The sequence below is a fragment of the Pituophis catenifer genome, unplaced genomic scaffold (assembly GCF_029215685.1).
Source record: "Pituophis catenifer annectens isolate HBS135680 unplaced genomic scaffold, rPitCat1.0.hap2 SCAF_1, whole genome shotgun sequence".
NCBI classification, from domain to species: Eukaryota; Metazoa; Chordata; class Lepidosauria; order Squamata; family Colubridae; genus Pituophis; species Pituophis catenifer.
This window is the reverse complement of record NW_027256881.1, coordinates 223,806,468-223,831,114: the sequence shown is the minus strand read 5'-3', so window position 1 is coordinate 223,831,114 and position 24,647 is coordinate 223,806,468. Positions and strand designations below refer to the sequence as shown.

The 24,647-nt window shown below is 36.7% G+C and overlaps 1 protein-coding gene across 1 annotated transcript in view; it reads left to right on the top strand.

The window, feature by feature from the left end:
• PDIA5 (protein disulfide isomerase family A member 5) overlaps positions 1–24,647 on the top strand; it is a 217,491-nt gene that overhangs the window by 117,378 nt on the left and 75,466 nt on the right. The window contains exons 7-10 of the mRNA XM_070957085.1: positions 3,198–3,258; positions 11,422–11,489; positions 19,741–19,832; positions 19,929–20,000. Of these exons, the coding sequence (XP_070813186.1) occupies positions 3,198–3,258; positions 11,422–11,489; positions 19,741–19,832; positions 19,929–20,000 (293 nt within the window). The remainder of the gene's footprint in view (positions 1–3,197; positions 3,259–11,421; positions 11,490–19,740; positions 19,833–19,928; positions 20,001–24,647) is intronic.

Below are 24,647 nucleotides of genomic sequence, written 5' to 3'. Positions count from 1 at the left end.
AATGTTCTAGCTGTTATCCAAGCTACAACTTAATCCTTTTTACTTTCACCACCATATACCATTAAAGGTATTTCAATTGTTACAGTTTATACTTATTCATATTTCTAAAAAAAAAAGAAAAACTTATCATTGTCTAAATTTCAAAAATACAAAGAGAAATATTCCAATTATTATTCATTTCATTTTTACAATCATGATTTCCCATTTATTTCTTACTACTATTCATATTTCAATTCTAAATATGTATAACATCTTTCTCTTTCATTTCTTTTTCTCCCATCCCATTTTTATTTTTGCCTTTTTCTTTCTCCTTTTTTTCTTTTGTGTTTTAAAATCTTGAACTCTCCTCTTTTGCCCTAAATTTCCCAATGTTTGCACCTATCTTTTTAGTGAGGAAAAAGAAGAAAAAGAAATCTCCCTCTGCCTAATTTTTCCTTGCAGCAAACAGCCTGCTTTACTTTCAGTTTCGTTTTCAGCCTAGCTTGATTAGCACAATGAAAAAAAAAACTGCTCCTGCACTCTTTGCAGCAAGCAGCAGAGCCCTGCGCAAAACAGCTGAGAGCAAATCAGCTGAGAGTTGGGTGGGCAATCTAATCAACTTGTGCTAATTAGCCTATGCTGAAGCTGTTTTTTCTTGCTGTTTACTTGCAAGGAGGTAACTGCTGCAAGGCACAGGCCAAAGGATGGGGGCCAGTGGGTGGGCAGGGCTACATTCGGTATATAAGACGCACCTAAATTTTCACCCCCTTTTAAGGGGGAAAAAGGTGCGTTTTATACTCCAAAAAATACGGTATTTTTTCTATTCAATTGCATTGTTAAAAAGAATTTGAGAAACATCCTGAATATACAATCATCAACCAGAGATTCTTAATCTTATTTTAAAATAATGTTTGTTGTAGTCTGCTGTATGGCAGCCCCTGAATAATATATATTTATGGTCTGTATAATATCAACACTTTTATCTTAGCAGAGTTTCTTTGGATCCTATACTCTTCCTTCTTGGGTCCATGGGTAGGACTAGAACTTTCTGCTTTCAGCATTGAACAAACCATGATTCTTGAATATGTTTGAATTCTGAACTGTATAATATTTCAACAATGGTAGCAAAAAATGAGGCAACATTAGACAGTTACCTATTGTATGTCTGAACACATTATTTGCTAAAATATAATGTCACAGGAAAAACAGATTAGTTTACAATCAGAAGTATTTTTTTTTCTGATGACAGTTTTCTGTGTAGTTAAGGATCCACTGCGTAGAAGCTTCCAAATTATTTTAATTTATTTATATAGGGCATGATGGTTTCCCACTACGTGTGAATTGCACATTAGCAATTTAAATTATCAGTTCTGATTTTTGTTGAACAATAAGATGAAAAGCAAGAGAAAGTAGAAACGGTACGTATTTCAATAAAATTATAGTCCCATAAAGTCTTCTCTGTATAGCTGAGGAAACAAAGAATCAAAACAAAATCACAGAGGGAAGAAATGTAGTCTTAAAAATATGCTAGGAAGTTGTCAATTTACAGGTAGTCCTCAGTTAACCCTACACTTAATTGGAACTGGCAATTCCATCACTATGTGAAGCAGTCATTAAGCAAAATTTATGACCACACCAACTTACAACAGCAGTTTCAGCAGTCTTGGTTGTAGTTGTTAATCAAATTACTGTGGTTGTCAAGCAAGACACTATGTAATCACAGTTTGCAACTTCCCACCGGCTTCCCCATTGACTTTGCTTGTGGGAAGCTGACTGGGAAATTTGCAGTGGGTGATCACATGATCATGGGATGCTGTGACCATCGTAAATGCATGAGGGTTGCCAAACACTCAAATCACAATCATGTGACGCAGGGATGCAGCAATGGCCATAAGTATGAGAACCAGTCGTGAGTCCCTTTTTTCAGTGTTGTTGTATCTTTGAATAGCTGCTAAACAAATGGTTGTTAAGCAAAGAGTACTTCTATGGCAAATAAATTTTACAATAAACAATAAATCTCACAATTAATACAATATTAATAAAATTTGCAAAAGACAAATATTCAGATAATAAATGCAGTGACTAATGGGCCTGTCAAGGCTTCTAATCCAAGAAGTATATAGTATTGGTCCACTGACAAGACCTAAGGACTTTTTTATGATCTTTAATTAAATTAAGTCTCAATTGTGGAGGTGCTACCTAGGTAGCCAATTTAAAGACTGAATTATTTTTAACTTTATCACAGTTGGTTATTTGATATATCATGGTTTTAAATTTCATTGTTGTGTTTTTAAGAGCTAATTCTAAACTTATCAATCATCTAAGTGTCTTAAATACAAGTGCAAAGTCAACTCTTCGATATGTTTTGGATTTATCCATCAATAAAATATTAGAATATAACAAGACAGCTATATGAGTGAGATTATATAGCATCACCCTGTCTTGAGGCATGGTCTACACCTTGTGTATATGAATTCAGATATCTCATAATGTGTATAAGAGGCAGAGCTGCATTGCAATCAACATCAGATCCTATTGATGTGTATAGCTGAGAGAGAGTTAAACTCTTAAGTTTAAGGAGTTAAACTATAAGTTTCAAATGAAATATAACCCTTAGATAGAAATGGTTTACTGAGTTTTGTAAACTATGTCCATAAGTCTTACATGCTTACTTGGATATGGCCAATGCATTCCGTCCTTACATTTCTAGACTGCTAAATTGGCATAGTAATCCATAATTCAAATCCACATCTTTTCAGCATCAATATAAAAATCTTTACAGGTAGTACTAGCACATTGAGATCATATTGAGGTAATAGTAAGCTTAGTTGATTTATCCAGCTAGTCTGATTATATGGAGACCTCAAGAATGGTTTTAGGACACTCTTATTAACAGTACTTTGAAAGCAAACATTAGCAGTGGTTACAATGAAGTTTCTAATCTTGGAATTGGTTGCATATTTTGGTTGTACTTTTAAATGTAAGAAATTTTAAGTGTGGAAAGCTTCAGTAAATGTTTGAGCCCTAGCTGATATTAAAAAAAAAAAAACAACCATTTGTTTGTAGATTTTTAATTGACGATTTAATGGTAACAATCAGATCATAAACTATTTGGCAATACTATCAAATGACTCCAATAGTTGTTGGAATCTTAGCTAAAATGTGTGGAGTAAAAACTCTTAAATCTCATCTTTTTTATTTTCTCTTTTGGTTTTAAGGAACTGAAAAGACTTCTGAAGAAAGAAGATAAACCTGTTCTGCTGATGTTCTATGCCCCTTGTGAGTAATACAATATTTTAAAAAATTTGGCAGCCCCCTTACTGATATTTGTGTACCTCTGTTAAATTATTCCATTTGTTCATAGAGAACTGACAGCACGCCTTCACTATCTGCTCATTACTCTGCATTTGATATTCTTCATTCCTGTTTTTATTCCAGAATTCACCACAAACATAGCAGTGTAGCATAAAAATATTTCAAATGATGTTCTTTTACTCTTTTTCTCTGTTAAAATTATACCAAAAAAATGAACACTCAATTTCAGGTGGATCTTGCACATTTATTTCAAGTTTTCAATGTGTTTAGACTATTCTTAGATATAGTAAACTTTCTTCGAATATCCATTTGCTCCTGCTGTAATTTAAGGATCTGCAGTTATGTTGTCCTGCCATCATTCTTAAAATGGCTTGGTCATGTCAAGAGAATAATATCCTGTCCCAACCAGCAATCATTTTAAAAGAGAACACATCAAAAATAAATACTATGATACCTTGGAGAGCTCCCTGCAACAGCAGTAGCTATTCAATAGATTTTTTTTCCTAATCTCTGCCTTCTCAAATTTGAAGTAATGCCTGCCACACCCCTGTTCCTCCAGTAAAAATACACAAAAATTGTTCCTGCCAATTTATCAGGTAACAGCCAACCTAAGATTATCTCAGCCGCCTACATGAATTAGATTATGTAATCTAAGATGCCTATGTGAATTAGAGACCATCTGGAAATTTCAGTGTTTTGGGTTAAATTAGGAAGTTGGAAAAAATATAGAAAAAACCCCCCAGTGATGAGCTACAGCTGTAAGGCTGACAAAAATGCTGCATGGATCCTGTCACCAGCAGGCAAACTCAATTGGTGGACATATTTGTCTTTTTAATCTAGGTACATTTGTGCCTGATGGTGTGTTGAATAACCTACTTTACTATTGCTGGCCAGATGGAGATCTTTTTCTTCAGTTAGCTGATAGCCTCCATGAGAAATAAAGGCTTTTCATTGTGATTAGGATCTAGGACTGCAGGCATGTCAAAAATATATCACAGAATTCATTTCCTTAACTCTGATCCTAATGATACCAAACATCCTGCCTGTCTTTGTTGTAGTACTCATGGTGTAACAAGGGGTCTTTTATCAGAAGGGGAAAAAAGCCCTTATGAATCTTCATTCCCAATTATAATCAAGATGAATAAATGGAAGCCAAACTACCGTATCTTTCGGAGTATAAGATGCACCTTTTTAGCCCCCAAAAGAGGGTGAAAATCTGGGTGCGTCTTATAGTCCGAATGTAGCCCTGCCAACCCACAGGCCCCCGCCCTTTGGACATTTTTGGGCAGTTCCAGGAGGCAGGGATCTGGTTGGGGCACAGCCTGAGGAACAAACCTCTGGCTGCCCAGTGGGCAGCTCAGGGCAGACAATGGCTGAGATGACTTCACTCCCCAATGGCTGCGATGACTTCACTCCCCAGCAATGTGAGGACCCTCCACCGCCATTGCCTAAGCCCTCTCTATGCCTAGGAGCTGAGCCGAACGGGAGCCCCTAAAGCAAAACATCCCTCCTTTCCAGCCACCCCTGCCCATTGGCCCGATTCCCTGATGCAATTCACAGAGCTGTGTTTCAGGTGGCGGCCAGTTCTCCTGCAATGTGCACTGGGGAACCGAGAACCATTTTTGGATTTGGGGAGGGGATCGCAGCACTGCCGCCTGAAAATGCTTTCTTCCCCGTTGTACATTGCAGAGCCGCACACCCTCCTCCTCCTCCTCAGCAGACTCACCTTCTCTTTCCTCATGGCCAGATCCACCACCTGAAACGCAATGCACTTTTTTTTGCCTCGCCCCGTTTTTGAAATCGGGAAGGGGATCACGGATCTGCCACCCAAAGAAGCTTTCCTTACTGAATCCAAAAATGGTTCCCGGTTCCCCGATACACATTGCAGGGGAACTGGCTGCCGCCTGAAACACAGCTCTGCAAATTGCATCGGGGAATTGGGCCAGCGGTGGCTGGAAAGGAGGGACGTTTCACTCTAGGGGATCCCGCTCAGCTCCCAGGTGCGGAGAGGGCTTAGGCGGCGGCAGCGGTAGTGACTCCTCACATTGCTGGGGAGTGAAGTCATTGCAGCCATTGTCTGCCCTGAGCTGCCCGCTGGGCGGCCAGAGGGGGGACCAGCCATGAACTGTGGAGCCCGTCTTGTTCGCCAAAGCCGCCAGGCAGATTCCGCCCCCCCCGACCATCCCGAAGAGGTTCGTTCCTCAGGCTGTGCCCCAACGTCCCCCCCCAGAGCATGCGAGGGGTCTCTTCAGGGAAAGTGAGTAGTCCCTGCGGATTGCAGGAGCACCCTGATAAGTTTTCCAGAAAAGAACATCTCAGTAATCGACGCCCTCTTTTCCAGCCTTTCACTTGCAGGAAGAGGAGGAGGGCGGTGTAAAGCAGCACCACCTTAAACCAAAGCCTCTGAGTAACTGGGAAAGAAAGCCGTGCTCCCTATAAAATAGAAAGGTACCGTAATCCAGGCCAAAGAAGGAAGAAAGCCAGGCTTTCAATGCCTATGGCTATAGGTAGGAAGATGGCATCTCGGGAGCGGAGCCTTTAGTGCCAAGTTCCTTTTCTCTTCCATGAAAATCATCCCCCACCCCACTCATTCCAGTTAAATGTGTGTAGAGTGATAGGGTTTGTTTTAAACGGATAAAAAGATCTGTGCTGCTCATTTTCAAAATCGAGTGAAAGTGAGGACGCAGTTGATCCTGATGCTGGTAGGCAGAGGCAGAATTCTTTTTTTCTTGTTTTCCTCCCCAAAAATTAAGGTGTGTCTTATACTCCGGTGCGTCTTATATTTCGAAAAAGATGGTAATCTCCAATTTTTTTTATTTGACATAGGCCTGAAGATTAAAGCCTCAGCTTCATCTTCCCTAGGAAAATGATTGAACATATGTTTCATGGTTCTATCAGCCTATTATTATTTTTAGAAAAACTGAGAGTGTGTTTCATAATATTCTTTAATCAAAGTAACTCACATTCTTGAATTGCAAATAATCAGAGAAGTTAATTCTTTCTACATCTCCTTTTTGAAAAGTTATATGGTATTGACAGGAAGTCTGGGGTTTCAGGATGTATTGAAATGATAATCTCATTTGAATTTCTTTTGTAGCCATACATGAAATTGGCAAAGTCACAACAAATAATGGTTGTGTTTTCCCTGACTACATTGGTGCTACTTAATACACACCAGATTTCTGGCTCCGATCTTGTTGTATAGTTCTGTTGCATGTTTAGGAAACGTATCAATTTTACATCAAATTTCTTAACAAGGACAGTCATTATGTCCAGCTTCTGGACTAAGAATGATAGGAGTTGCAGTCTACACACATCTGGAAGATACCAGCTTGGCAAAAGCTGCTTTACATTTCAGTAATATAAAACACTGTCAATGAGATCTCTCCATTTTATCAGTGCATATCATTTATATTCTGCTAGCAAGTCTTGAATTACCCCATGTTACTAAACAGGTAACTTTGTTAAGTTCCAGAAATGAATTTGTAGCAAAGGGAAAAAAAGAAGTATGGAATCAGGTTGTAATAAATCTGAAAGTGAATGCATAACTGTATTAAATATATATGTGGTGTTCCTCAGAAAAAATACTTTGCATTGTTATGAAGATGCTACATAATATATTTACATTGCGCCTCAAGATGCTATTTACCTGCAAGGGTTGATTTTATCTTGTCATAGCTGAATACAGTGGCATTCTAGCCATTTATCAAGAGAGCCAGGAACTAGCAGAATTAAAATTAATTCATGTTGTTGGATATATGGGGAATTGTGTTGTATATGTGTGGAATGGTGTTGTTTTGCAATGCCATGTAAAAAGGGAAAAAGCCACAATTTTTCCTTAAGGTGATAAGCTCTTAAAATAATCCTCTCGGTATACTGTTTATTTCTAGGACCTAGCATATTTGTCTTTCATGCATATTTACTCTTCAATACTGTTCTCTGAAACTTCTGCAGGCTCTTTGTAAATTTTAGATTTATCTCAGAAAAGCCTGGCTGTTTCCTGGTTCACAGCATGTATGGCAATTGACCGCTGTTTTTATGTTGGTTGAAGTTATAATGTTTGCTTTAGTCTTATAAATAATTCCTTCAGGCTATGATATTGAAAAGCCTTCTTCCTCTTTTTTACTCACTAGCAAATAAACTTATTTTCTAGTATGAATTACTTTCTTACATAGTATATCTGAGTCATTCAGTTTGGGCATTCCCCTAAGCAGGTTTCCGCAGCATGATTTTATAACTCTATGTTGTTTTTATGGATACATTCAAAAGGTACATTCAAATGTACGTTCAAAAAGTACATTTTTGGGGGGGAAGGAGAATCTCTCCTCCCAAGTATTTTTAGATTCTGGTGTTTCTGATTCTGTAATAGTATTAAATAGAATACTGTTGGATCCACTGTTAAATGGAATACTGCGTCCAGTTCTGGTCACCAATATATAAAACAGATGTTGAGATCTTAGAAAGAGTTCAGAGAAGAGCAACAAAGATAAAATTCTGGAGGCTAAGTCATAAGATGAACAATTTAAGAAACTGGGTATGTCTAATCTAACTAAAAGAAGGACGAGGAGTGATATGATGGCAGTCTTCCAGTACTTCTGTCACAGAGAAGAAGGGGTCAACCTATTCTCTAAAACACCTGAGGGCAGGACAAGAAGTAACTGGTGGAAGGTTGTTTAAGAGAGATCCAGCCTAGGGAAATTTCCTGACAGTGAGACCAATCAGTGGAACTACTTACTTCCAGAAGTTGTGGGTGCTCCATCATTGGAGGTTTTTAAGAAAAGATTAGACAGGCTTTGTCCAGAATGGTATAGGGTCCCCTGCTTGAGCAGGAGGTTGGACTAGAAGATCTCCAAGGTTCCTTCGAACCCTATTATTCTATGTTCTAAGACTAAGTGAAATAGATCTCCATGAAACAGATGCTTCTGTGGGCAGGATGGGGAGGTGGATTTTACCTTCTCCCCTTACAGTACTGGAATCATAGTACTAAGAAGCAAAACTGGAAGAGATGCCAAGTGCTGGAGGTGTGGGAAATGGGGGGGGGAATTATCTCTCCCTTTTGCCTGCATTAGCTTCCAGCTTGTAGTATAACAATTTCACTAAGTTGACTTCTTCATACGCAATGTTTTTTCACTCACAAAATAGGAAATCTGGATTGGATCCAACTCAATGAAGTGTTTTACATGAAATGCTGGCGAAATTCTACTGGCTTTATTTATTTAACATGGGCCAGTTTGATCTTCATCGCCAATCTTCATCTTCAAAAGTTGAATTTAAGTCACCTAACATTAAAAAAACAGAACACTTAATTTGATATTCCTAGATTTTAGAAGCATTGTCTTGTCCTTCAGGCTATTTAACTATATATAACTAGCCAGTTTCTAACAAGTGCAGCCAGATGACTTGGCTTTGCCCCTTCTTTTAATGAAAAATCTGTCTTCAGACTCTGCTATTAAAAGCTTTTAGAGACTAATGGAGGGTCTTCTTTGAAGGTTGCTGCTCCTTAGTAATCAAAGTAACACTGGGACTTTGTGCTTAATATGATGAAAAATGCTGCAGCTAAATTCCTTTTTAATCAAATAAGCTTTGAGAACTCATGAGTAGACCCTAAGTTGTTTAGGCATGGAGTCAGCAGATTGAAATAGGAACAAGAGGATATGTGTGTGCGCAAACCCACAAATATATACAGAGAAAGGAAATTGCAATTATACAGCAAACATTAACAAGATGAATAGACTGGAGCAAACAGATCAATAGTATATTAAAAACAGCATAAATATCGCTAATACAAATAATGGTTCTGAAAATAAAATTCTATGCATCCATGACTCCAACTACTTAATTGATTTTGAGCTACATGGTTTCTTTTTTTTTAAGGTCCTGTATATATTTGCTATTAGTTTAGGAATTCTGCTTTTATGAACCAATTGTATATCACAGGGTACATGAAGTTCACCGTGTTTTTGTACCAATGGGTGCAGGTGAAATAAACAGCCTCTCTGGTCTAACTCTTCTGCTTCAGTAGTTCCTCCTCCAGTATATAAAACTATCATAGCAGATTGAGAATCCTCTCCCATAGCTAGCGTTTTCTGACCTGGGTTAGTATGAAAATACCCATATCAGTATTGGACCGTTTCCAGGCTAAACATCTTGAAACTCTTTATCAGTAAAAGGTAGATCCCATGCCAGAGCCTTGTCTAGTTTGCTTGTCTAAATGACTTTAACCTTATCTTATATTTAAAATTATATCTGGGAGGAAGTCTGACTTTTGCTTTCTAAAGGTTACATCTCCTCTGGGACTGACTTTATTGCAACTTCAAATATTCACTTAGTAAACTAATCATAAGACATTTCTGTAGCTGAAGAACCTCTGCAAAACTCCTCTAATCTTCTAATTCCAAACTGGAAGGAAAAATAGAATGCTACAAGGGATTTCTATAAACATATTTTTAAATACAATTAAAACTGACCATGAATATATTCAGTGGCACTATATTCCAGTAAATTATACTATATAGATCTGCAGCTTTCTAGCGTTAGTGTTAGCAGAATTGAACTCAGATTGCCCTATTTTTGGTGGCAACCCCAACTACTCAAATCAAAAGGTCTAATTTTCTTAAAGAAAATAGGAAGAGAACCCAACAGTTTTTCTCAAGTAGTCCTGCTGTTGGTTTATTGATCATTATTTCTATACATCGATGCAACAGTGACATTGAATCGGCTCCTGTTTCTAGCTGCTAAATTTACTATTGTAATATTCCAAGAAGCTAATTGAAACAGTAGTAATTAAAATTTTGGGAATAGTTCTGGCGGAAAAACTAGTGCAATAGTTAAAAGCTTTGAAAATTGCTACAATTAAGGATAAATGTATTCAAATATGGCTACCAATTACTAGCCGCCTTACAAATGTTTTCCTTGTACTGGTTATTTTCAGCTGTGCAAATGTTATTTTGGATAGAAATACTGAACATGGCTGGTGCTTGTATTTCTCTGAAAGATCACATGTTCATTTAACCATCTATGTGTGTGTTGGGGCTGTGCAAGACCTTGGATTTCCTTCTAAAACATTTCCTCAAAATGTCCAGGATACAAATTAAACATTTGGTTTGCAATTCTTTAAAGTTACTGCAGCAGCTGAAGAGGCCTGTCATGCAAGCCGCAGAAAAGATACAGCTACTTCAAAAAGTTGCAGATAGGTGCTACATTAATACCCCCATGCACTCTAAATTGATTTTTCTAAAAACAATTTCATTCAATGTATAGCATAGCGTTGATACACATAGATTCATGCCCAAGTTTCTAATCCATCTTTTCACTTCACATTTGGAATTAAACTAAGAAAGGTAATATTATGAAATAGGTTTTTGATTGCTGAACACTTGGGTATATAAAGGTCAGGAGAAATGCTTAACTCGGGAATAATTTTGGCAAGTCAGGAATAATTTTATGCATTTTAAAACATATGCACACACGAAGTATGAGAGCCAGTGTGGTGTACTGGTTAAGGTGCAAGACTAGGAGCAGAAAGAATTAGGTTCTAGGTCTCCCATTGAACAGGAAAGTTGCAAAATATCTATGAATGTGCACTAGGCTGCCATGGTAGAGTATGATTATGGTGATCATATTTTCATGGACAAAAATAAAGGATAAACCTGAAAAAGGGGCAAATCTGAAACGGTTCATAAGAATAAAATATTTTTTAATGTTTGTAACTTTGTTTACAAAGGAAAATAAAGAGATTGAGGAATCAAAAATTAAGATAAACTTTTAAAAAATGCATATTTTAATAAAAATATATTATTAAATAATATATGGACATTTTTTTAAAGCAACTCAATTTCCATAATTTTAACACAAAGTAAAAGGCTGTGCATTAAGTCGTACTATTTGTACAATAAAATGTAAATGTCCAGAATAAAAGACAAAAGTGAGTTTTTGAAAAGTAAATCTAAAGGACGTCTTTGTGAAAGAATGTCCTTTATAATAAAGGACATATGGTCACTGTAATTATGATCCATGACAGTTAATGAAGAGCCCTTCATTCTACAATCACATGCATGCATGTTGCATGGAGTTTACTTTGTAGATAAATTTAAGAGTAATTATTTCTTCCCTTATATCTTGTCTTAGGGTGTGGAGTTTGCAAAAGAATGATGCCAGCTTTCCAACAAGCATCCAGTGAACTGAAGGGCATGTATGTAAGTGAAAAGTCTTGTAAGACGTTTTTGGGTTTTTAATTACTTCATTAATAAAAGTAAACCTTCTTTATTGGTATGTTTTTAATATGTAATAGTTACTGAAATAAAACATGTTTAAATTAAAAAGCGAACAGAAATATTACCTTATTTATATTAATCCGCTGGGAACATTTACTTGAAAGTATCAATTTAGAACAGGATTCCATGGGTCCTCATTATACTTGAACATAAAGTCAAAATTAGATTTCCCATCTGGCTATTTTATATACCAGGGAAGGTTACTTTGAATTGAAAGTGATGCAGTACCATGAAATCAAGTGTTTCCAATTCTCCCTTCTGTTGTATTTGATCACGTTTACATTCCCCCTTTCTTCTGGGAGGTAGGCAGTTCTTCACACTGGGAAAATTTAGGCTGAATGGGAGTGACTGGCTCCAAGACCATTGTTTGGGGAATTAGTGTCAGATTGATAGTTTCAGTGAAAGTCTTGGTTTGGCCAGTCCATCTCAGTTGCCTGTGTTGTTAGACGATTGCATCTGTAACTCTGGTTGAGTCTGTCCATGACCTTTCATGGGAATTTGCATACATTTATTTTTCTTGTGTCAGAGTGCTATATCTGCTGCAGCCTGATTCTACAGTTGTTGAAATTAATTTTTTTCTTATTAATCTGCACTCAGTACCCCATAATGACAAAGTGAAAACAGAATTTTAGAAATGTCTGTAAATTTATTAAAAATTTACAGTTTGGCATTATGGGGTGCCAAGTGTAGATTAATGAGGAAAAAAATTAATTTCAATAACTGTAGAATCAGGCTGCAGCATAACAAAATTGACAAAAGTGAAGGGGTTCTGAATACTGTATTTTTTGGTGTATAAGAAGCACTTCCCCCACAAAAGTGGGTGTAAATGTCTGTGCGTCTTATACAGCAAATGTTGCCAAAGCTCTGCCCACCTGCCATCCCCCACCCTTTGGCCTCTGCCTCCCAGCAATTTGCCTCTTTGTAACAAACAGCAAACAGCCTAGTCAGCTTCAGCAAAGTCTGATTTAGCATGAGCAGCTAATTGGCGGTTGGATCTGCCTCCCGGAATACCACCTATCAGCTGTTCCAGCCTGTGGGGATCGCCACTGCCCATTACTGCCATCGCTGCCTATCGCCGCTGGCGCCTATCTGCACACCCCATTTTCAGCCTCCGCACATCCCATTTTCAGCCTGTTCCAGGCAGTGGGGATCGTTGCTGCTACCTATCCCTCCTGTCTGGAACAGGCTGAAAATGGGGCGTGCGGAGGCCGAAAATGGGACATACGGGGGCCAAAAATGAGGCTTGTGGAGGTGGCGATAGGCAACAGCAGCAACGGTGACAAAGGGCAGTGGCGATTCCCGCAGCCTGGAACAGCTGATAGGTGGTATCCCGGGAGGCAGATCCAACCACCAATCAGCTACTCGTGCTAAATCAGGCTGTGCTGAAGCTGACCAGGCTGTTTGCTGGGAGGCAGAGGCAGATTTTTTTTTCTTGTTTTCCTCCTCAAAAGCTAGGTGCGTCTTATAGTCCGAAAAATATGGTACTTTCTGAATGCCATGTATATCCTTCATCTGGAGTTTCATTCTATGATGTTTCATTGACCAGCTAATGCCACCCACATTGATTTAAAAAAAAAAAACCATTGGAAATTACCTTTAGCTTTCTTAATTAAAAATACCAATCCAAAATCCTTTCTAGTGTCCTGTTTTGGATTTTCATTTACAAAAGGATTTCCCCTGATGAATAATTCTGGAGACTTCAGAGGCTTTTCTAATTAGCTTAAAGATATTGAATTAATATGGATTTTGGTTGCTTTTAATATGTTCAGCATGGCAACATTTGCTCTTCATGTGACACACAATATGAAGTGGTTCAGGTTAATTAAAGAAGATTTATAAGTAATTCTGTAGCCTCATTAAGTATCCCGCTTCTTTTTCTGAGGGGCTAGAGATAATTTTGAAAAACAGTTTTTAAAACAAATATTGAAAAACAGTGTTTAGAAAAATACAAGGAGCAAACGATAGAAGATGCTAGCAGAACCTGGAATAATCCTTTGGGAGCAAAAGATAGCAAGACCAATCATAACACACCTAAACATCTCTTGACAGGAAGAAAATAACCCTTTGTCAGCCATCGGTGGAGTTTCAGAGATGTCTTCCAAAGGGCATTTCTAAGAGATAATCCAAAAATCTTTAAAGTCCTTTCTGATGTCCTGGCTGTCTGATGTCAGAAACAAAGGATGTGATCTTGAATGTAGTGAAATAGTGTTAATAATTGGAGAAATCAATTGACTGCACGGGTCAGAGCCCTCCATGTATTATTGAACTTCAGTTCCAACCATCTCTAACCAGTATAGTCTATTAGGAAGTACAATAGGAGCCCAATAATATTTGGAAAGCCAATTTTTATTCCTCTTGATGTCTGCTTTGGTAGCTGCATTGTTAGTACTGATTATTGCAGCCATTGATCATTGTCTTCAATTATAATTAAACCTATTAATATCTGTATATCACTCCATTGCACTTTCGAAACTTCAGCATTTGTAGAGGTTCTGGATATGTGGTGAAGGGAAAACCCCAGCTTCTTTGTGAGAATATTTGCCGACTCAGTGCCTGCTGAGTATCAAGACTATTCTGAAAAAGAAGGGGAAGAAGATAGAGAAAAAAGATGATTGGCAAAAAGCTCAATGATTGGCAAAAAGAAAACTAGAGAAGAAAACTGCTGGATTATCCCTAGGAGGCCTATACAAACTCCCCCACCCTTCAACATTGACTAGACTTTAATCAACTTAAGCCCAGGTAGAGAAAGAGCTGATTTTTTGAGCTGGATACCTAAAGAGAAGGGGGAAAGTGTGGGGACTACACAAGAAAGGAGCTGCTGATGCATCCATATCTGAGGCTGGTGAGCCCATTGTTGGTGAGAGAGTTGGAGATCAAGTCTCAAATTGCTGCTGCTGGAGCAATTTATCTATTGGATAGGCTTTCCCCCCAAAAAAAACATTAACTTGAGGTCTCATTTTTTGACTGTTGTGGCTCCAAAGAGTCTTGTTTTTTGCTTTCAAACCTTGTCCCCTAGTCCTCAAGGAATAGAAAATTCAAGTTCTCTTCAACTTTAGAAGATCGGTTATACCCTAGTCATCTCCACCCCTCTCTATTTAAAAGGTCTCTGGTACAGGATAGTTTTCTTTAATCTGATCTTGTTTTGAGAAGCAGTGTTTAAATCTGTAATATGTTACTCTTCAGATGCACTGGACATCAGCATCCCATTATTTTTTAGCCATGGTAGAGTTGAAGTCTAACCCCTTCAGAGCCCCAGGTTGTAAGAAGCTGCTGTGACTATCACAATTTTTAGTTGTTTGCAGAATCATCAGAAGCTTTTTCTGAAAAGTGTGGTGGTTAAGGTGTTAGACAAAGTCTAGGGCGAGCCTCTCTCAAGTCCATCCTCAGCTGTGGAAGTTTAGTGGATAACTTTGAGCAAGTCATTTCTTCTCAGACTAACCTACTTCACCATGTTGTTATTGTGAGGAAAAATACTCAATACTTTTATTTTGGCCAAGTGTGATTAGACACAAGGAATTTGTCTTCGGTACAGAAACACTCAATGTATATGCAAAGCAACAGAGTAATAATAATCATAATATGATACCAATAAGAGGGGGTAGTAGAGAAGATGAGAAGGATAATAACACTACAGCCATAAAACATAGGTAAATATACTTAGACATAAAACAATACTGTGAGGATTAGGTGTTCAGCAGAGTGAGTGATGGCATGAGGGGAAAAAACTGTCCCTGAACTCAGGAGTTTAATTAGGAGGAGAAATTGCTATGTATGTAAATTGGAGCTCCTCAAGGAAAGACCGTATATAAACCAACCAATCAAATTAAAAAAAAACAAGTAAAACAGGAAGTATAGATCAGGAGAAGAAAAATCATCACCTTCCTCTGTGAAATTGTATTCAGATTATTCTGTATTTGTGTGGCTAACACAATAGTTCCTAATCTATTGTAAAATAATAGTATTGCTTCAGTTGTATTGTAGATACTTCTCAATGTACAACTACAATTATGGCCGGAGTCGCAATTCTAAGTTTTTGCGGTCATAAGTTGAGTCATCATGTGACTGATCTTACATTCATTTTTATAGTGGTTGTAAGTCAAGTCACAGAGGTCATTAAGTGAATTCAGCATTTTGCAAATTGTGATCATGTGACCCACAGGATGCCACATCTGGCATGTTAATGCTAGCTGGTTGCCAAATGCCCGAATTGCAATCACGTGACCATGGAGGGTGTTGTGATGGTTAGCAATAGTTGTAAGTGTAAATTTAAGTCATAAGATAACTCTTTTGGAGGTTGCCTTAATTTCCGAACCATTGCTAAACAAATAGTCATAAATTGGGAACTACCCTGTGCTACATAATTGAAACGAGTACTTGAAGCAGAATTGTCTGAAAAAGAAAAGTGAATCAGATAGTTTGCTAAAGAAAAAAAGACTTGCCTTTTCTGAAGAAAGTAGTAACATTCAAATTTTGAAAGACTGAAGCATGAGGTAAAACCAGGCAAGTGGAGCAAATTCAGATATATTTGTGGATATTTAATTTTTGTTTTAAATATAAAGATTCAAGGATTCAACAGCCCTCTCATATATTAACTGATTCCGTTCTGCTTTAAGATGAGACAACTAGAAAACGTGTAGATAATGAATATATTGGCATATCTGAGTATAGTACTGATAATTATATCTCTGCTTTTATTCTTCTCAGTCAGAATTCTTTCATAGGGTATGTGCTTACAATTACAGCCTTGATACCAACTGGATATTTTGTTGCTTTTATAGATAATAAGTTTTATAAATCAAGCCAATGGGTTTTATAGGTTTTAAGCCTATAATTGTTGTCCTATCTTAAATTTATCATTTACCTATAAGAACATGGATATTTTGCTGTTTTTTTTTTCTTTTTATTTGCACAAAGTCACAGTCTGTAATAAATTTTGCTTTGTTCAGCTTCTCCTTTTTCCTATTTTTGTCTTGCCACAGCACTTTACCAAAAGATAATTAGCACCTGGGAAGAAATTGAGTCAGGTTTCTTCAAATTAGTTTTCCGAGGAAGCCTTTTTGATGTGTAACATTTCATTAAACACGGATAACTGGACTGCTCAGCAGCAGACTAGAGGCAGTAGTAATGTTATAAAGGGCAAGGATTTGCAAAATACAGTTTTTTCTAGTGATTGGCATATAAATGTCCAGTTGAAAATTTATCACTTCCTCATAAAAGTATAAACTCCCCACTGAGGAAAGTTCATAAAAACAGAACTGCTTCAGAAAACAGAGATTTCTGAAGCATTCTTTTGGCTATTCCTAAGAGTGGAATTAGCTACGTCAAACATAAAATTGCCCAGTGATTTGCTACACCATGATTTTCCTTGTCCTTAAACCATAATCCAGGCTATTTCTGGTGGAAACTGCATTCTGAGGTATGGAAGAATACCTCAGAGAAACAGAGACAGGTTGACAAGGTGTTGCTTTTAAAACAGCAACAGCAACAGGTCTGTAAATAAACAAACCTACTCTTCTGGTAGGTTAGACTAATAATAATAATTGTGGGATTATAACTGGTTTTGAGGCCTATAGAATTTAGTCTAAAGGGCTGGGGGGGTTGCTTTTGCCCCCATAGTAACTTGATACATTGCTGTTTCTGAATTGAAAAATTAAATGAAGTCCTCAAGAGATAGCTCTGCAGCCATGATGGATGAAAAAAGAGAAAGGAGAGAGGGGGGAGGAGGGAGAGAAGGAAGGAAGGAAGGAAGGAAGGAAGGAAGGAAGGAAGGAAGGAAGGAAGGAAGGAAGGAAGAAAGAAAGAAAGAAAGAAAGAAAGAAAGAAAGAAAGAAAGAAAGAAAGAAAGAAAGAAAGAAAGAAAGACCATGAAAACAACTTTCCAGGTCTTATAATACCAAGATGGAAATGGTGAATGCAGAAGTTTTCCTATTAATCTAGTTGACATTGTTTAAAGTAGGTGTTGAGCATCCAGAATAGTCGATAAGAAAAGACTTATGTATGCTCTTAAACATTTTTCAAGGTTCCTGGGTAACAGCTGACCTTCTTCTTTGGATGATCTACTTTAACATTTCATACCAGCTCTGAGCACATTTGGCCTCAGCAGTTCCTTCATTTGGGAAACCGGCATTAAATTCTGCTGCAGCATTTTATGTGGAAAAAGAAAATCCTGTTCTTGGATGAGGGACAAGTAGGGAAGATAGATTAATTCCATGCTGCTAAAGGGATTTAAGCCTTCACTGGTATTAATCAGAAGTTAATCTTTCAGTTGTATCTTCAGCAACTAGCCACTGTGGGATAAAGCAGCAAGACTACTTGGATCAGAGAGAAGCAGTCCTGTCCTCATTATAGTTTCATTTAAAAGTGCTTGGGGCTTTGGAGGAGTAGAAAGATATATTATTTCACACAGAGGATCTCAAGTTACAAATTCGGGATCTAAGAGCCTCTTTTTAGTTTTGCTTGTGCCAAGGAGTGAAGACAAAATTCTGAATCTACTCCCTTTTTTTTTTTTTTAATTAAAAAATGCCTTGTACCTGAACAGCTACTACTAGTATGGCTGTTATTGAAGTTCCAAAGATATCCTAGTAATACAATTTTCAACAAATATGAATGCTAAGTTATTTTCACTTGCTTGAAATGTTTTTAAGGCATCCTTAATCTGGAAATGTAACATATTCATACAGTCTACATTGAGATTTCATCTATATTTCCTGAACATTTGTCATATCTACAAAATTAGTAGAATTGTGCGCAAGTAATGTGCTTTTCTGGGATTTGGTAGGAGCTGTTTCTCTTCATTTATGAAGTTAAAAATAAAATAGATTGTTTCCATTCCCTTTGGTTTATCTAGCTTTTGCAAATTAATATGCAAATGTATTACATAGGCTGAACACACTATCCTGTTCTAAATTGTTTGTAACCGATTTACCTAGCCCAAAAGCTTTACTTGCCATAGGGAACACAACAACCAAGGGCCTCTTTAGAAGCCTAATAGAGAAAAAAAAATATTTCTGTAAGAGAGAAATTGCAAATGTAACTTTCTGCAAAAGTTTTTTTCCCCATGGTCATAGTCATCTCATATATTTAGAGAAATATTCAGAAGATTAAGCGATCTTCACAATCCACATGTGGTCAAGATTATAACAATATATATTTTATTATTCATGCTACTAATTTAATCCAGGATGATATGCATGGAATTTTCCCCCGACTGTGTTTGTAGCAACCTTGTAAAATAACTTAGGCTAAGTGATTGTGATTTGTTGTACAAATTTATCACAAAGCTTTATGATATGATTTCAATTCTCCCTGGTCATCTCCAACCATCAATCGTTATGAAATCATATATGTTCTCAGAAGCCTTTCACGCAGTTATAGAATCTGAATATCATGGCAGATGTGAGCAACGTACTTACATCATAAGGAAATTGCTATCAAAGAAGGCTTTTACTGTATAATTTGCAGAATCACCAGTAGGACTTATTAAACTTCTTCTGTTATGTCTTTAACACCACAGTAAACTTAAGATTTACTTACATGACAATGATTGATAGAAAGGAATATATTAACAGAATGACATTTAACAGACTTTTAAAATAATAATTTGCCCAGGAATTATTGATTAATTGCTAGCACTGACACTGTGGCAAGAATAAAAGAGGAGAGCTGAAATACTAATTGTGTGATGTCTGTTTTAAATTGATCTCCAAGTTATGCATGCAGTAGCATACTTTATTGTTTAGGCAGTTTTCCCACATCATTGCATATGTTTGCTACCATATTAAGTGGTGGAATAGGGGATAATCTCTAGATGTTGCTCAACTACAACTCCCAGCTGCCTTTATCACAAAAACTCTGTTTGGGGATGCTGAGAATTGTAACTTTTGGGGACCACAGATTCTACAATTATGTTCCGTGAGACCACAATTCATTTTTCTTCATAAATACAGCAGCAAGTCACAGCATGTAAAAACAGCTAAAATTTTATTGAACATCTATAAGCCCATAAAGGAATGAATCAGAAGATATGTAAGTGGGATGATTCCCTTAGTTTTTAGGTGGGAGTTGCTAGCAACTACAGGTTCTTTTCAAATATTATTTTCCTGCAATTAATGTTGGGTTTTCAAGTTTTGGAAGAGCTGGTTGGAGTAAGGATCTTTTGATTCTGTCATTGCAGGTACTTGCAGGGATGAATGTCTACTCATCTGAATTCGAAAAAATAAAAGAAGAATACAATGTCCGGGGATATCCAACAATATGCTACTTTGAGTCAGTCTCTACTTTATCTGCACATAAGTATTGCATACAATTGCATATCTATATTTATCCTTGTATCCCAACTCCTCTGTTTCACTGCTTTTACAGAAAGGGGAAATTCCTGTTTAATTTTGAAAACTATGGTGCTACAGCAAAGGACATTGGAGAATGGCTGCAAAAGTGAGTTTTTAGTTGACAACTCCATCTTTGAGAATGACATTTTTTGATGAGCATTAGGGGAAAAATCCAAAGAATATATAACAATGTAATTATGAGTTAATGAGTTAAAGGTAAACCTGAACTCTCACTTACTTTCATTCGTCATGCTTTCTATTTTGCATGTGTTAATTACAGCTCTTCATTATCTTTTACTGAGAATTGATTTCACTTAAGCTTTACTTGTGAAAAAAAATACTTTTTTGTCAGTCTCTCCTTTGTATCTCAATTAGGATATATTGTCCAACACTTCTGACCACCTCTGCATGTTTCTTTTCTCTTTGGCTAGTGGGGGCAGCAGTGGACAAACTTAACAATGTACATGCAATAATCAACACAGAGAAACAGTGACATTTCTATCCTCAGATTTGTTAGATCAGTCTTGAATTCTTGTAATATATTCCTTTTTTTCAGGGCCAATAATGTATTTTAGGCATTTGACAAGGAACAAAATGATGCAATCAGGAATATATATTAAGTACACTGCTCAAAAAAATAAAGGGAACACAAGCAGAAGACATCCGAGATCTGAATGAATGAAATAGCCTTATTAAATACTTTTTTCATTACATACAGTAGTTTTGTGTTCCCTTTAGTTGTTTGAGCAGTGTATAAACTACTGTATGTAAAGAACAAAGTATTTAATAAGGCTATTTCATTCATTCAGATCTCGGATGTCTTCTGCTTGTGTTCCCTTTATTTTTTTGAGCAGTATATATTCATTGCCCAAAGTGTCTTAGAGGAAGCACAGCATAGGTTGAAACATTACAAAGTGGAGATACAGAAAAATATGCAAGGGTCTCATGGAAAGTTATATACCAATTATTTACCAGTTAATAGTGCTGATATCTCTATGCTATGATACTGCTAGAAAATTTTTTTTTTTTTCTGTATGATATTTGACCCATGTGGAATCCAGAAATGATTCAAATATACTGTATTCATGTATTTGACCATCTTCTGACCATTATTTGTTCTGAAAGCAAATTGAGACAGTGTTCTGTTTTAAAGATTTAGATTGATATATTGTGTTAGGAGAACATGAGTCAGTGATGATTTACCACTGCGGGAAAGTGGTTTTTTTTTTAAAGTGAGTGCTTAAAGTTTCTTTGAGAATAAAGGATTTTTTTTAGCGTCTGTTATCTGAGTTACCCTAATAATAGCTGTCAAAAGATGATAAATGTCACACCAAAATTAGACATTTGGCAGTATGGGCTGAATTGGAAAAGACAGTAAGTCTCATCTTAAGTCCTGTATCTCCGCTAATTCACAGCTGGACTGAAACATGCTTGGACACGTCCAATTCAAATTGGACAATAATGTCATGATGGATTGGTAGTTTGCATTGCTTTTTATTCTTCCCATATTGGATCATACATATCAGCTATTCCCTTTTGGATTATACAACATTATGCAGAGACAGAAAAGGAGTAAGAAATACAAAGTCAAAGACACTGAAGGTGTGAAATAAGAAAAAGGAAAGGCAGCATCAATAAAATCAGTTTACATAAACACCATTTGTTATACTTCTTCATATCTTTCTGTCCCTGCATTCTGCCCTTGCTTCTACCATATCTGTCCATCACTCCATACATTGCCCTTTATTCTTTACACTTCTCACTTCTCTCTCTTTTTCAAAATCTCATCAATTCCATCTAAACATGACTCTTTCAGTCTTTTTCTTTTTTACTTCACTTTTCCATCATTTGTTTTGCAGTTTGATCCTTGTTCATTTTCTCTCATTTGCGCACCTGAATATTTTTTTCATCCATTTTCCCCATCTTTGTTATACATACTATCAAGAAATAGAAATTCATCAACTTTTTCTGCTTTTTTGCTTTCTGTGTAACAATTGTTCTCGGAAACTTCAGATATATAATCCTCATGGCCTCTTCCAACTGACCTCTCTGCAAATCATTTGGATTCTCAGCAAACAACATGACACCATCTGCATACAAAAATACCTATTCATTCATTTCCTTAACAAACACCCATCTAACCTGGCCACAAATTAAGAACCTTTCCTTTATTCCCTGTTTATCTTCAGTTATCCCATTAATTCTTATGTATGCTAGAATTGATGCAACAGATAAATCACACAAAATTTAAAAAGCCTCATTCTTATCACATTCACAATCAACATTCAATTCCGTATTAACCCAAAGTATTCCATAATTCAAGTTTGTTCATTTGTGTTTATCATACACAAACAAAAATTCTTTCTCACATTTATATATATCTTGGTAATCTGCCAAAGAGCAGTAATTTGGTCCTACCACAGCTTCCTATTCATGTTTAATCAATTCTACCTTGTTACCTTTCTTTTTGAAAATAGTAACAATAATGACATCCTTCCAGTTGTCAGACACATGTGCAGTTTTCACATACATGTTAACCAAGTCACACACCCACTCCATGAATGAGTCACATCTGTGGCACAGTGGTTAGAATACAGTACTGCAGGCTACTTCTTCTGACTGCCAGCAGTTTGGCAGTTCAGTTCTCACCAGGCTTAAAGTTGACTCAGCCTTCCATCCTTCCAAGGTCAGTAAAATGAGGACCCAGATTGTTGGGGGCAATATGCTGACTCTGTAAACCGCTTAGAGAGGGCTGTAAAGCACTATGAAGCAATATATAAATCTATGTGCTATTTCTATTTTGCAATCACACTTTATGCCAAGAGCCTTTCAACATTTCAAATGCATTTATGGTGTCTTTTTCATCATTTTTTCTAGGAAACTAATTTTAGTAGCATTAATGTCAATACCACTGTTCATACTGCTATCGTTCACATTTAGATCAATAAAATACTCCAGCATTTCCTTACCTTAGTGTCAGCCCAAATTATCTCATCACTGTTACTGTTAATTTCTTTTGCTGTTCAGCAAGGCTCCCTGTTGAGAGCTGCTCACGCACTTCCAAAACATTAAAAAAAAAATCTATCAAAACTGCTTTTTACATCCCTGCCACTTTAATTTTAACGATCTATTGCTCTCTTTAGCTATATTTTTATAACTATCTTTTTATTTTGTACAATATCTTTCAGATTCATTTTTATTGCATTCTTGTATGCATTTTTCTTCATCTACAGCCTCTTGCTTTATATCAATCCACCAACTATCCTATTTCCCATTTCCTATTAAATGTAATGTACTATGCAATATAATTCTTTTTACCCTCTTTCAAGCAGCTCTATTTCTTTCTTCCTTAAGTCCTCTTTCCATGCATTCTGTTGTGAATTTTATCTTTTTTTTATACATAGCTCATATTTTCTTTTTTTTTTGTTCAGTCAATCTACTTTAACCCCTACTTCTTTCAGAACTCCCATTCCTTTAACTTTTTTCTTTTTGTTTCACATCCATTTTTCTCAAATTTTACTGTTAATTCTATCCACAAACGTTTTGTCCCATTCAGAACCACTCGTCACTCTTGTAACCGTCACTTATGTATACCTGTATTTGTCCAAAACTACCTGTACACTTTCATTTCTGGGCAGACATTCCATCAACTCAATTCCATTCTACAAGATCTGATGATTTTGGTCCAGATTTGTTTACACCGTTCCTCCTTTTTCTTAGTTTATACAAGACTTGTATATTTTTCTTCAGTTTCATTTCACTTGTTAATTCATGCTTTTTGTTCTTTTTCCTATCTTGGCTTCCAAAACACAACCTTTCATGTGCCATACTTGTTATTAGATAGGCTCATATTCATCTCCATGTCCACAGTGGCTGCAGGGTGTAAATAAATTGACCACATGCTTGAAGTCCTATTCCTTTGTACAGAAGGCGGGACTTGATCACATGGACATGGCTGCCACATTGACTTTTTTTTTCATCCCCTTTCCCCTCTGCAGACCTTTGACTATGAATCATGGCTCTCATGAATCCAGACTTTCACATTACATTTTTCAAGTAAGATGGAGATGTGTATGCTAAGCCTACCTATTTTAGTTGTGCAGTTAGTCCTTGACTTAACAACAATTCATTTAGTATCTGTTCAAAGTTAAAGTGGCAATGGGAAAAAGGGACTTATGACTGTTTTTCACACTTGTAACCATTGAAGCATCCTCATGGCCAAGGGATCAAAATCCAGACGCTTGGCAACTGACTCATATTTATGACAGCTGCAGTGTCACTACATGAGGACTATTTGATTTGCCCCTTTTATGACTGACAAGCAAAGTCAACGGGGAATAAACGGGTTACTAATTTAACAACTGCAGTTATTCACGTAATAACTGTGGCAAGAAAGGTCATAAAGTGGGGCAAAGTTCACTTAACAAAGAAATTTGGGGATGGTTGTAAGTCGAGTACTACTTGTACCTTTATCACATGCAACTCAACTAACTTAAGGTCAACATTAGTCAGTATTTGTTCATTTTCATTAGCATGGAACCTATATGTAGCTTTACAACAAATGGAACCTATATGTAGCTTTACAACAAACATGCTCAGGTTATTCTGGACAAGGTAAATCAAATAGTCCTCATATAGTGACCATTCACAGTTATGCTAATGATGAAAAAGTAATCTTACAGTCAATCCTTGCACTTACAGCCATCGCAGTCCTGTAAAGCAAAAGAAAGTTGAAATAAAATCTTAAGCATAG